The sequence below is a fragment of the Halichoeres trimaculatus genome, unplaced genomic scaffold (genome assembly GCF_033239565.1).
Source record: "Halichoeres trimaculatus isolate MK-OKI-2021-1 unplaced genomic scaffold, fHalTri1.1 fHalTri1_scaffold_4, whole genome shotgun sequence".
In the NCBI taxonomy this organism is placed as follows: domain Eukaryota; kingdom Metazoa; phylum Chordata; class Actinopteri; order Labriformes; family Labridae; genus Halichoeres; species Halichoeres trimaculatus.
The window spans coordinates 31,353,043-31,365,956 of record NW_027437182.1 but is presented as its reverse complement, the minus strand read 5'-3'; the positions used below and the strand labels follow the sequence as shown (position 1 = coordinate 31,365,956).

Here is a 12,914-nt window from a genome sequence, read left to right as displayed (position 1 = left end):
AAAATATGCTGTATATCAAACTTATTAACATCAAGGTGGAGTTTTCACCTCTCTGTCCTGGGTTTTAGTTTATTGATATGATCCAGATGATTAAGTCTATGACACATGTAGGATTTCTGGGAGTGCGGATACCGAAGTAAACCTCATTTTTGGAGATTTTGAACAGTTAGTTAAGAAAGCTGGGTTATACTTTACCTTAGAGGTCAGCAAATTTCATCACACTTAGGTCATTATTAGGCAAAGTTTTTTCTTATTTCTTTGAAATTACCCCTGAAACTTTATGAGAATTTGTTGAAAATTAGCACATAACTTCTGTCCAGATTCTGTTTTGCAGTGCGTCTGTACTCTCAGTGTCTATCACAATCAGGTAAGGCCAATGTACAACCTCACTCTTGGTGAATATCACACCTGAAACCTTCAGTTGTATCATGTCAAACCTTACAGACCTAATCATAAAGGTTTATCATTTTACATGTGATCTCAATTATCCATATCAACAAACTGGGTACCAAAGAACTTGGTGAAATTAAATAACAAACAGCTAACTATCAACTGCTTATTGGGAAATTAAATTACTCACTTAACATTTCAAAGGTAATTATCAGAGGAAACAATGAACCTAACTTCTGTTTTCAAGAACCAAGCAGCTATTTATCACCTGCTTCTCTGGAAATAGCAGAAACGTTGGGATACTTCTAAAAACATTTTGTGGTGGGTTGTGATTTAATTTCAAATAAATTATTTGCTAATCATCATTTTCTTACCTTGCAATTTGGAGTAAATTTCAAAGACACTGGAAAAAACAGTAACCTACCAATTGTGACTTGCAACAGTTAATTTGGACAATATTTTAAAGACGCTATGAGCTAATTTCAAAGAAATAAGAAAAAACTTTAATTATTACCTAAGTGTGATGAAATTTGCGGACCTCTAAAGTAAATCGTTACCGAAAGCCGGAGTCAAGGCCATCAGATAGGGTCATGAAGACACTTGTTCCCCAGTTTATAGTAAACCCTGAAAGCCAACCAAAGTTCCTGATCAGTTCAGGAAGAAGAGAGGATGATGCTGTTTCATTAGACAGCTCCAATAACATCATCTGCATACAAACTTTCAACAGAATCAAAATAGAAATGAATTATTCATTTTTTTTATATCCAATCTGTTTGATCAAATGCCTCTATGTGTCCATTAGAACGGCAGCAGAATGTAGTAATTTAGTTGAGTTTACTTGAAAATATTTTAAGTAGAAATTGTGTGTTGGAGAAGAGAAATCTGTCCAGGATGAAGCCTGTCTGGTCAGAGGAAACACCAGTGCTCACGTGGCAATTTAGTCAGTAAGTCTGGGCTTTAGCAACAACTTTCTGAACACTACTTAACAGCCTCAAAGGAGGATAGTAAATACAACTTAGAATGAACTTAACAGGATTCAACGACACCATGGATAGTTGGGATGGACCTGAGTTAATTAAAGGATAAGTCCAAAGAATCCCTCTTTAATTTTCATACTTCAAAACAGTTCTGCTTTTCACTTCAGTCTGAGTCTCCTCTACAAACAAATATTGGAGACCTATAGTCCAAAAGACATGGTACAGACCGGAAAATAATAAAGACACATTAAATATGACTTAAATCCAAAAAAGTCACAACTTTTTCCACATATTCATGGACTTATATAAGCCAACTGTAAGTAACCATGCTGTCTCAAAAGACCCTTAAAAAAATAATTGCACTTTGAATAAAAAGCTTCTTTGTACATGTACGAACAAATAGTTTGCTAAAGAACTCACACAGGTAACAGTGGAAAAAAAAAATCCTCGTAAGAATACAAGTCCTTCTGCGATGACAGTTCTTTGACCTTTGAGGAAACACATGCAGATGCTTTAATAAACAGGAGGAGGCCTGTATGGCTTAAAATAATGTGTTATGAGCTTCACTTTAACCAGATGTTGATCCATGATGATCTTACCCCATAGTTTCAGATTCAGTTCAAGAGACTTACTTTACTTCTGAATAATCTCTATAACTAGAAACTGTAAACTCGGGGTTACTAATTAACTGTGGGCTGTTATTTACAGCAGCATGAGCACCATGCTTTTTCAAAGTATGAAATGTTTGCGTAGTATATCCTTTATCTTTGTTTATGACAATGTGTGTGATTTACTTGTAGCATGGCCATTTTTACATTTAGCAGTTGAGCTGACCATCCAACCATTACTTCAAGTGAGACCAGTGATTGAACACCACTGACCTGATCCATGAAACGACCCACAACAGAGTTGGAAAAAATGGGCCTTTCTTGTCTGCTTGGTGATGAAATACCTTTCTAAGTCTTTATAACTAGAGGGAAAAAATGCAGGTTGTACTTGTAGCTCGATCATCCGACGCCAAGCGACAGTGCGGGCCTTTTTCTCATTCCACTTGCTGCCAGATTTGCGGTTTTTGTGCTGCATTTGAGTACCCTCGGAATTTTACACGTTTGACGCGCCGGACCGCCTGTGCTTTCAGGTGCTTTTATTACACAGGCTTACAGTCCAAGGGCATGACAAATGAAGTAGACAGGGACAATTTTAATGGCTCACTTTCATTGGTATAAAATAATTTATTGAATTTATAAACCTTTTTTACAGGTGGATGTAATGGACTACAATACACGTGTGCTGATGTACATTCATTAAAGGATGACTAAAAATGTATGATATATATTTTTTATTATTTGTATACATATACATAGAGGATGGGAGAGCCCATATGAATGAGAGGAAAACTGACTCTACAAAAAACCATAAAAGATAGAGGGAATACAAAAGAGAGGTGTTTCGGTCGGGGTTAAAATAATGCAAATATATTGAAAAGTTGTGATACATTTTGATTTAAAAAAAAAGTTCGCAAAGCTGTTTATGAAAATTGTAAATGTTAATGATTTACCCCCCCCCCCCACACACACACACACACACACTCTTTCATGATAATAATAATAAACCTTAAAATAAATTTCTTGACAAAATGAAATGAATAATTACAGAGAAATAAATGAGAAATAGGGTAGGACAAGCTTAAAACCACAAAAAATGCAGGAGAGAATAAAACAATATAAAAAGGGCTTAAATTAAATTAAATTAAATTAAACATCAGATAAAGTAAAAATAAACATAGATAGCCTACAATTAAAACAACAAAAGATCAAAAATCCTGCCAGAGACAAATAATAACCAAGAGTATTTTGAGGATTAAAACACGCTCAGATACAGAAAAACATTACATTACTCACATTAATAAAAATAATAATAATTAGAGACTTTGGAAGCTGGTTGCTTGATAAGATTATTTTTTAAAAAGTAGTCTGAGCTTTAAAAAATTACTGCCTGTTCAGTCACTCTTGATTTTGTAACAGTTGACTTTATGTACTACGAATATGTGATTTGAATGGTGACTGAATGAAGAAATGCCACTACTTCTACTTGTTAAGAGCTTTCGAAAATCAAACATTTCCTTCCTTTTTGATTTTTTTTCTTTTTGTTTTGTTAGTTTTGTATGTATTTTTCCAACGTCCCCTGAACGCATCATTCCACTCCTGAAGTCGGAGCAGGGAGCCCCCGCTGCCCCCCTCTGCTCGGCTCGGAGTGAAAACTGAGATAGTGAGGAAAGAGCAACGGGAGGAAAGACCATGGAAGGAGGAAGCTGGATGTATTAGCCTGTCTGCTACTCTACTTTGGGACACTTTTTCTCCTTCTTTCTTTTTCGTCTGCACTTTTTGAAACGCTTCAATGCGGCGTTATCCCGTGTGTGCTTTACGTGCTGTGAAAACCCCGTAAACGTTCAATCCCGAGCGTTCAAACGTCCAACGGCTGACGGTTCGCAGTTAGCACGACCCGACAAAAGTTAGCCTGCTCCGGCTAACTTAGCCTCTCTCGTTCAGCAAGAAAGGACAAAAACAAAGCTCGTCAAGAAGCAGGCAAGGCTTCTCGTAATGTTGCCTCTCGGGATTAACTTTAGATACGGATGAGAAAGAATTCGGAGACGAGGGAACAACGAGAACAACCGAGAGCCAGACGACCGCTGCTATGTCGGGGTTGATTCACGGCTCTGGCAGCCCGCCTGAGTCCCGGGGTTGGCCACACTCGGTGCTGTGGAGGCTCGGGGGCTTCTTCTTCCTCCTGCTGCTGGAGGGTGCAGGCTGCCTGGCCAGCCCGAGCATCCCCTCAGGCGTCAACAACAACAACCAGCCCAGTGTCAACATCTACATGAGTGTGGAGGAGGTGAAGAAGCTTTTGGGTAAGGAGGCCTGCGCCTAAAGACAGCTGTCCTCAAACTTTGTCTCTGTGTGTGTCCACACTGTGCTCCAAATTATTCTGAATGATGCTTTTTTGTGGATATTTTAAAAACTGTTAACAGTCATTTTCAAATTTGTAAAGAAGTCAGATAGTGAATAGAATTCTTTAAATATCTGGTTATTGTCATGCCCTTCAAAGTTCTGTAGGCTGTATTTATTTAATAAATGCTCAAACTATAGAAATGACTGAACCAAGTTATAATGCGAGTAGGTGAAAGGGGCATTAAACTTTTGAAAAATAAAGACATCTCTCCTTTTATAACGTTTGTTTGATTGAAAATAATTATATTAGTTTCAAAAATTAGTTATAAAAACAGTTTTCTGCTTGATTTCGAAGTAAAGCCTTTAATGTCTGAAACATTTAAAAATGTTTCTCTGATTTCCAACAGTCCCCCTTCTCTTTTACGGGGTCAGGAGTCACTGGTCAACTGATGTAGTTTGGTTTCTAATGACTCTCTCTGAGGACGCTGTGTGCTGAGTGGTTTCTTTGAGCTATAATTCTTGCCATCACAGTCAGTCATCTTCTGTATTAATGACCACAGGTTCTTAATCGAGTTGAGATCAGACCAGTTCATGGGGCGATTGTCTTTAGGCCCTGAGATGCTGACCAGTCCGAAAAAAAAAAATAGTGAAGCATGTGACGTGTGACACTGTCCTCCATGAACACTGGCGTCTCCTTCACTTTAGCTGGTTGTCTTTTAGAGGGGCATGGCCTCTGAAATCCAACCAGATGCCCACCCATCTGGTCCGTCTGATAACTCTTGTATTGTGTAGCCTGTTCCAGTCATGTTTCTGATGTGTTTTCTTCAGTGGAGGTCTGGTCTTTGCCTTTTGGACCTTTGCCCCTCCTCTTAGCGTTCCACATTAGGTAAACCTGGGTATATCATTGAGCCCCATGGCTGCAAAAAGTACCTTACTGTTAGCTAAGGGTCTTTTAAAAACCTGTTGTTTGATTCTTTCTCATGCTTCCTCTTCTCTGGTTTTCTCCCACCCCAACTCTTCTGGATGTGTCATTTTATGGTTCGCTGATTTCCAATTTCTTGGCTGCATCATCTGTAGATTGCTCAGATCCTTGACAGTTTGACTTTTTTCCTCTTTGCTCTGGTCACGTCTTGCTCATGGTCATAGTAGAAAAGAACTTTCTTGATAGTATGGAACACTTATATACATGTGGTCTGTGATAAAAGATATGAGAAACTTTTTTGGATTCAAACAAAAAAAGTTTCTGAACAGCAGCCGTACAGATTCTGGGATCCGTACAGATCCAGCAAAGATCACTTCCAGAATAAATATAACACAGTTTAAGTTGTGATGAAGCTCTGCCAATTCAGCCCTTCTCATGTGTAGTTTATGTCTTTAAATCCCAGCTCTCTTAAAGTATAACAGCTCACTCTTCCTGTGTTAATAGAGCAGCTTTAGTGCTGCGCGCAGTAATTGTTCAGTTTGACAACAGCTGAGGTGCTGTGACCCTCACACTATTTACTTCAGCTGGCTGTAAAATGACAGTATTAAACAGGTCTGTCTGCTGGAGACTCAGGTAGTGCTGATACTGTTCCTCTTGTATCGTTAACTAAAACTAAAGAAGATGGATCAGGCATGAGTTGTGATTTTTTTATTAATCAATTTATCAATAAAAAATGAAAAAATCAAATAATTCACATGGTCTTATCTTAAAAAAATGTTTTTCCCCCCTTTTTTTTCATTTTTCTGTTTACTTTTTTTTAAACAACATAAAAATTCCATAATAACATAATAACTCTGTAAATAACTTGAAAAAGCATCCGGAGCCGGTTGCGGGTAAAAAGAGCCCAGCACTGTGTGATTCAGAACTGGAGATAAACACAAAGACTTCTGCAGAGGGATAGACTTCTATAAGGTTAATAAACAGAAAATTTTATAATGTACAAAATTTAGTAGTTAAAACGGTGACATGCACAGATCACATGCATTTGTAAATTTTATCTAACTCGCCTTCTGCAACTTTCCACAGTCATTAAACGGATCTGTCTTTCTTTATGTCTGCAGAGGAGACGAGGAACTGTTTGAATAAACAGCAAATAGTTCACAGTCAATATCAAATATTATCATTTCCTCTAATGCTCATCCCTAATGTGGACTTTAACAATAGAAGAAAGTGTTTTTTATATGACTGCATGGATGGACTCAGAAACAACAACAACAGAAAGATTTTATTAAGAAATATCTGATGAAATGCTAAGAACAATAGAAATCAATAACAATGAACAGTACAGAATATATTACCAGACAAGAACCAAGAGACAACACCAGAGAAATATAACATCTCATTTTAGTTTTAAGAAACTTAGATTTATGAACTTCGACTTGAATTTAGCTGTCGCTGATTGTCACACGTATTGGTCACTCATTTCTCTCATTATGAACACAGTCACAGAGACGTTGTTGTAGGGCTGAACAATTTATCGTTTTCAGATCGAAATCGCAATTTTAGACAATGCAATTTTGAGATCGCCAAAGCAGCAATTTTTTGCAGCGCTCCTGACTGATTCAGGATCTGTTGTGTCAAGTATTATACATATTCTGTTTTACAAATTTGTAGACAATCTAAATGTTAAACGTGCTGGTAAGCAGGTCAACAACACAAAGCCTCTGTTTAGGAGTAGAAGTTGATGAAAACAGATTATTTATCATCACTAGTGATGATTAAAAAATAGTGAATTGCAATATCTGCCAGAAAAGTTAGATCTTTTCCTAAAATCGTTCAGCCCTCCATGTGAATATCCCAAAGCTTGATTTGAAGAAAATCGTGAATCGAATTGAAATCACAATATCTGCCAGAAAAATCGCAATTCAATCTTTTCTTAAAATCGTTCAGCCCTACGTTGTTGAGAGCTGATGAAGAGTAGAGCTGACAGCTGTGTCTGGATGCAGGTGTGTGACTGATGGAGATTTTGTTGATTATTGGAAGCTTTCAGAGGAAAACAAAATCTTACCTTCTTTGCTTTGTCCATTGCTTAATAGATAAAATTCTGGTTTTGTTTTCTGAGAGTCCTGGAGATTGAGCACCTCGTTTTCACATCAGAATCCACTGAATTTATTGCCTTTATCGTTTGTTATAATTTTACATCCCATCAAGTATTATCCAACTCATTTTTTAAAGTTAGCTTCCTCGTTTCTTGACACTTCACAAGACCCCTTCTATTCAGTTATTTTATTCTAGTTTAACTTTTTTTCTTTTTTTATGGTCAATTTTTTACAATGTATTTAGGGATGGGAACTGAATTTACTTTTATAGGTACCGACTGAATTCTGTCAAAAGTACCGGGTACTGATTAATGTAAAATCAAACGGTACCATGTTTAGGTACCTAAATGCATCCTTGTGACTGTGACGGAGTGGAAGAGTAGGTGATTTTTCACGCTGGACATGAACACAGCATTGCAAGGTTATTTAATGAAGATTAAACATGTTAAATTGAAAAACATATGTATTTTATTGTAGGCAAATAGATATTTTTTTACCACATGAACAAAAAAAGTAACGAAAATTGTTACCGTTAAGTACCGGTACCCATTGCCAGGTACTGGGTACTGATACCGTAATGTTTCAAATGTGAAAGGTACCCATCCCTACATGTAGTGTGAAGTATTTTACAGTAATTCAACCAAGGGAGCAGGAGACATTCATGAAAGAATCAGAATATTTATAAATGCAAGGATGAACTATGCACAATTTTTAATGCTAATCAGCAATCTTAAATGTAGAATATTTAGCAGTCACGAAATGTAATGAAAGTGCTGTAATGTTTGTGCATAAGTGTGCAGGACATCGCCCGCACAGTGTGGAAAAAGATGAAAGTGTAAAATCAGACAGAACATGCAGGATCCAGATAATACACCTCAGTGACTCATGACTCAGACGTAGAGGCAGGTTTGAGGTGGTGTTACATTATATGTCAGGTTGTATAATGAGATTAAAATAGAGTCCTTGACTAAACCTGTACATGTTGTGTAAATATTTATGTCAGCTCAATGACGCCGTGGTGTTCAGCTTAGCATCATCAAGGTAACGTCTCGGAGCATGAAGCAGCTCCACAGCTGTGTTGTGTTCCAGCCTCTGGGTGGTATGCTGATGTGTCACCAGGACGGAGGAAGTGACCAAACCATACGTTTCAATAAAACAGCAGCAGGGATATTTGTGGTTTGGTGCCTGTGTTTGGTTACGTGATGTGAGTCAAAGGGAGGCGGCGCTGCTTTGCTTTGTAGTTTCTTCTGTTTCTGTCCATTATTCAGCCACAGAAAAAGATGAAAGATGCAGCTTAGCATGGTTTAATCAACTTTCAGTCATGTTTACTGCCTTGGCCACATTAAGTCATTAGTATTTATGTTAGCCTGGTCTGCTTTTTCCTAGGCCCTGTTAACATTAGCTTTATAGTCTTTCTTCTTTCTGCTTTCTCTCGGCCACAAGTTCTTTCTGAAGATGAAATTATGCTGTATGTTTATTTTAATGTGCATCTCTTTCAGTCTTTTTGAGTGAAGTCAGCTTATTTGTTCCTCTGCAAATAATTTGCGGTAAACCCGGTCAAAACAGACAAGGCTGAAGCTATAAGCAAACCAATTATACGTACTGAGCTGTTCTAATATCAATCAGATGAAAAATAAGGAATACATCTGTGGTGTATATCTTTTATAATTCACAATCACTTCTGGAAAAAGCTTTAACATCATCACAGAATAAAAGAATGAAAGGATCAGTCAGCTTATTGGTTTGTTCTTACTCTGATGTATACTTGAGTGTTGAAGCTAGATGCTAAAAGTCGTGTAGCCCTGTTCCTCTGCAGAAGCACATACATGACTCTGATGTAAACCTGCTCAAAGCAAAAACTGACCCAGTGATTTGTCCGCTGCTTAGCATCTTATTTCCTGTGTTTATAACATTTCTGGTTTATATCTCCTATGAAGTCTTCTTCAGAGGACTCACACATGACACAATTGGATCCACTCGATGTGGTTCCTGTGCATCAAAAGCAGAGAATGCAGTGGAACCAATAACTGGCTAGCATTGAAATTACTCTGCAGACTGCAGTTTAGATCAGGCATGTTCAAAGTCAGGCCCGTTTTCATTTCTCCCCCAGCTTTCATCTCGCAATGAAGTATGTCACTGAAATGAATCACGTTCTAAATGATGTGTAATTTTACATTTACTGTCAAGGTCACAAACCAAACCAAGTCTATCTAGTAACATCTCACTTAAAGGGGACATATTATGCTTGTTTCTCCTTTTCACTATGCCAGACTAGGATGCCTGTAAAGCATTTCTGCCCTCAGTACAAGTTATTTAGTTCCTTCATTGCCCCACAATAGTGTTCTCAATATCCTCAGTTTAGGCCATTCTGAAGATTTCGTTGAAACGCTCCGTTTGGAGAATGACCTCCAGTAACCTTGCAACGTCACAGCCCTTTGTGCTCTGATTGGTCAGTTCTATCAGAGGGGCGGAGGGGGTAGAGCCAGGGGGCGGTTTTTGCAGCATGGCAGTATTTACAAAATCGCCACATTGAATGGAGCAGACCGAGCGAGTTTGCTGTTTGCCAAAACTTCACCGTAAGGCATTGATAGCACTAATAAAATGGCAGAGTGTAGGATACGTCCTTTTATTTGGACCCTGAGTCAGACCCGGACGGTTCTGCAGCTCAGGAGGAAGAAAGTCCACCTCAACACAGATCATCTCAGGGCACCTCAGTGTGGTGAGTCAAACCGGTACTGTAACATGTATAGTTTATACGTTTATAGTCGGCTCTTGGTGGGTGTATCCCTCGGTGGCGGTAGTGTGACTAACTGACATCACAGAGGAGGAGCTGCTTTATCAGATTACTCCAATAAAAAGAGAGGATCCACGTGTCGTCATGACGGTCGAAATCTTGCAGCCAAATGGCAATGACCTATTTTCAGAGGCATCAAATCTCTTTCTAGCGTATCAGAAAAAATACAATATCTCATTTTTTGAAAAACAGGGGGTGAAAGGTCTTGTTTTCAAATGTATTATATTATATGTAAGTATTAAATCAGGGATCAGCATGATATGTCCCCTTTAACTTCATGTGGACTGTGCATAGGCTACTTGTATAAAGCTAAAGCTCTGTACATTCTGCAGAAACTCAACAACTCTTCCAGCTGACGCCTTTAAATGTATGGATTTATCATGATGTGAAAATGTGCTTCATGAACATCCAGAGTCCAGAAAACTCAACGGAGGACACAAGAAGGACTAGGTTGAGTGCAGGATAAAAAATACCAAAATGGTCTTAAAAATGTCATGTTAAAAAAATCCTGATCCTGATCCTGCCATAGAAACATCCTGACATATTTTCCTCATATCGCCCCCTAATGGAGAACATTTTCCTTGGTCTGAAGCAGAGTTTGCTGATGTTTATGCAGCATGTAACACTGCAGAAAACTAACCACTGACCATCTGGTATCAAGGGACACCTGAAGACAGGTGAGGTTTGATTTCATTAGTTTAACGACAGTTCATGACTTTTTTTTTTTCAGAATCACTCAAAGAAATATCCCCCCACAGTTTAGGTTAAACGATGCAGAAGCTCTGACAGTAGTCTCTGCGTCATAAGCCACTGCAGTGAAGCTGGGGCGTAGAGTGAATGCAGAACACCAGACTAAAGGGATTTCATTCTCCATGTGGTCAAAATATTTCTGTCTTTTGTCCTACTTTATTTGCTCAGCTTTGTTGTGCTGCTCATTTTTTGTTGAAGTACATCGTGAAAACAAAAAGACAAACTTGTACTCTTTACGTTTGTATACTTTTCCAGTGAAGGAGAAAAGCTCGACCCACAAAGACAGAGCTTTAGTTACAGCACAGTTAAGCTGTGAATGACGCCCTCTCTCTTTCCTCTCCCTGCCAACATGGACGAGGTCTATAGATCGGTCTTAACTTGTTAATTTGGGGTTTACCAAAGATGTCTGGAGTTGGCAGATTGAAACCAGTCATTTACCATTTGAGCGCCACTGTGCAGCTTAATGAGCGGGTAGAAGTGTGAGATGTCTTTGTGGAGGAAGGAAGCTGATGCTGCAGCTTCTCACATTGACTAATGTGCTGCTGTAAATACACGTACCATCATGTTATCATGGCATCAGCGTTTTTCACAGCAGATGGGATTCAGGACGACTCAGCAACTTAGTGTGTGTTCTCCTTTTCTCAAGGAGAGTCAGGGGTGTGCAGGTTTTCAGCTGGAGGCTAAATCCTGGAGCTGCATGAGCAAAGTTATTGAGTGCCTCCACACATAAACAATGATGTTTGTTAGTGTAAAGTGTAAAAGCAGCAGATTTGACGGATCATGTGATGCTGTGGTCTGCTGGATAATTCTGGCCTCCAGCTTTCTGAAAAGTGCATTAAAGTAACTCTCACTGTGCTCTTTGAAACAACTTCTTCTCCACTCTGTAATTTCCCTGGTGTCGGACCGTAGGCTGACTCTGTCCGTTTTGGTTCCTCTCCTTCTCCATCACGCTATAGTTAATCCTCTGTTGCCAGACCAGGGCCTCTCTTGTGGTTTGCCTGAAACCTTGTCTGGTCGTTTGGAGAAATCTCTTAATGTTTGACAACTTAGTGCGCTGAGTTTAAAGAATGTTTGTGGATAAAAACTTCCATCATGCTGTGACAGCTGTTGGAAAAACCTGCTGGAAGGAGCTTAGAAACATTAGATGGTGGAATCAAACTCTCAGCAGATTGATGTATAACTTTAGTTAGCTGTTTTTTTCCTACATGAAGTGAGAAACTAAGGATAAGGTGCTGATAAGATAAGTGTCCTTACTGAGTCAGCTCTCCAGAAGTTCCCCTGCTTTGAGGAGCTGAAGTAGATCTCTTTTTTTCAGTCATACACTCCTCTCTAAGCTGCCACCAGTAGCCCTGTGAGCACACATGGCGTGCACACATACATGCCCACGACATCCTGTTGACAAAAAAGGAGTGTGATCTCCTCAAAATGCTCTCCAGACCACAAGGAGCTTGTGTCGGGAGTTTCTGAAGGATCTTCTGTTTGACTTGGGAGTATCTGCAACAACAGACACAGCCATCCCAGGACTAAGTTAAAGAAAGACGTGGTGTGTTTGGGCATGTTTGGATAGTCTGTTTTCTTTCCTTTATTAGAGGAACTGTTGTGTGTTTTTCCTCGGCCAGCAGTGCCTACAAGTGAGGATTTCTAATATGGTGTGTGTATTTTTCAGTCCAATTGAAAAGGACTTTGTCAGGTGATGTTTAGGAGCAATTAACAACATTTATTGTGACTCTACCCCAAACAACCACCCACAGACTGTCACAGCAAGAGAACGACAGCATTCCTCTTTGACTTCAGCTTCAGGCTCCTGGTATTGGGAATTCAAACTGCCATAGCTAACTGAGACATGTGAGTAATAGTGTTCTGCAAGACCTGTTCCTGGTCAAAATGTCAGACTCCTGCATTCATCCAGCCAGAGCTGAAGGATTTATCATGTCAGAATCACATCTTGGCTTTGAAGGCAGTGTGAGAAGTTTTTTTTTGAGTAATCTGAATCAGTATCTCTCCTGCCCTCTTCTTCTGACCTACAACGTAAAATGA

The 12,914-nt window shown here is 39.0% G+C and overlaps 1 protein-coding gene across 2 annotated transcripts in view; it reads left to right on the top strand.

Moving 5' to 3' along the window:
* Positions 1–3,589: 3,589 nt before the first annotated feature.
* The window catches only part of ryk (receptor like tyrosine kinase), a 61,624-nt gene continuing 52,299 nt past the window's right edge, over positions 3,590–12,914 (top strand). For both annotated transcript variants that reach the window (XM_074668571.1, XM_074668570.1), the window contains exon 1: positions 3,590–4,272. In XM_074668571.1, coding sequence (XP_074524672.1) covers positions 4,062–4,272 — 211 coding nt within the window. In that variant the 5' untranslated portion in view covers positions 3,590–4,061. The remainder of the gene's footprint in view (positions 4,273–12,914) is intronic.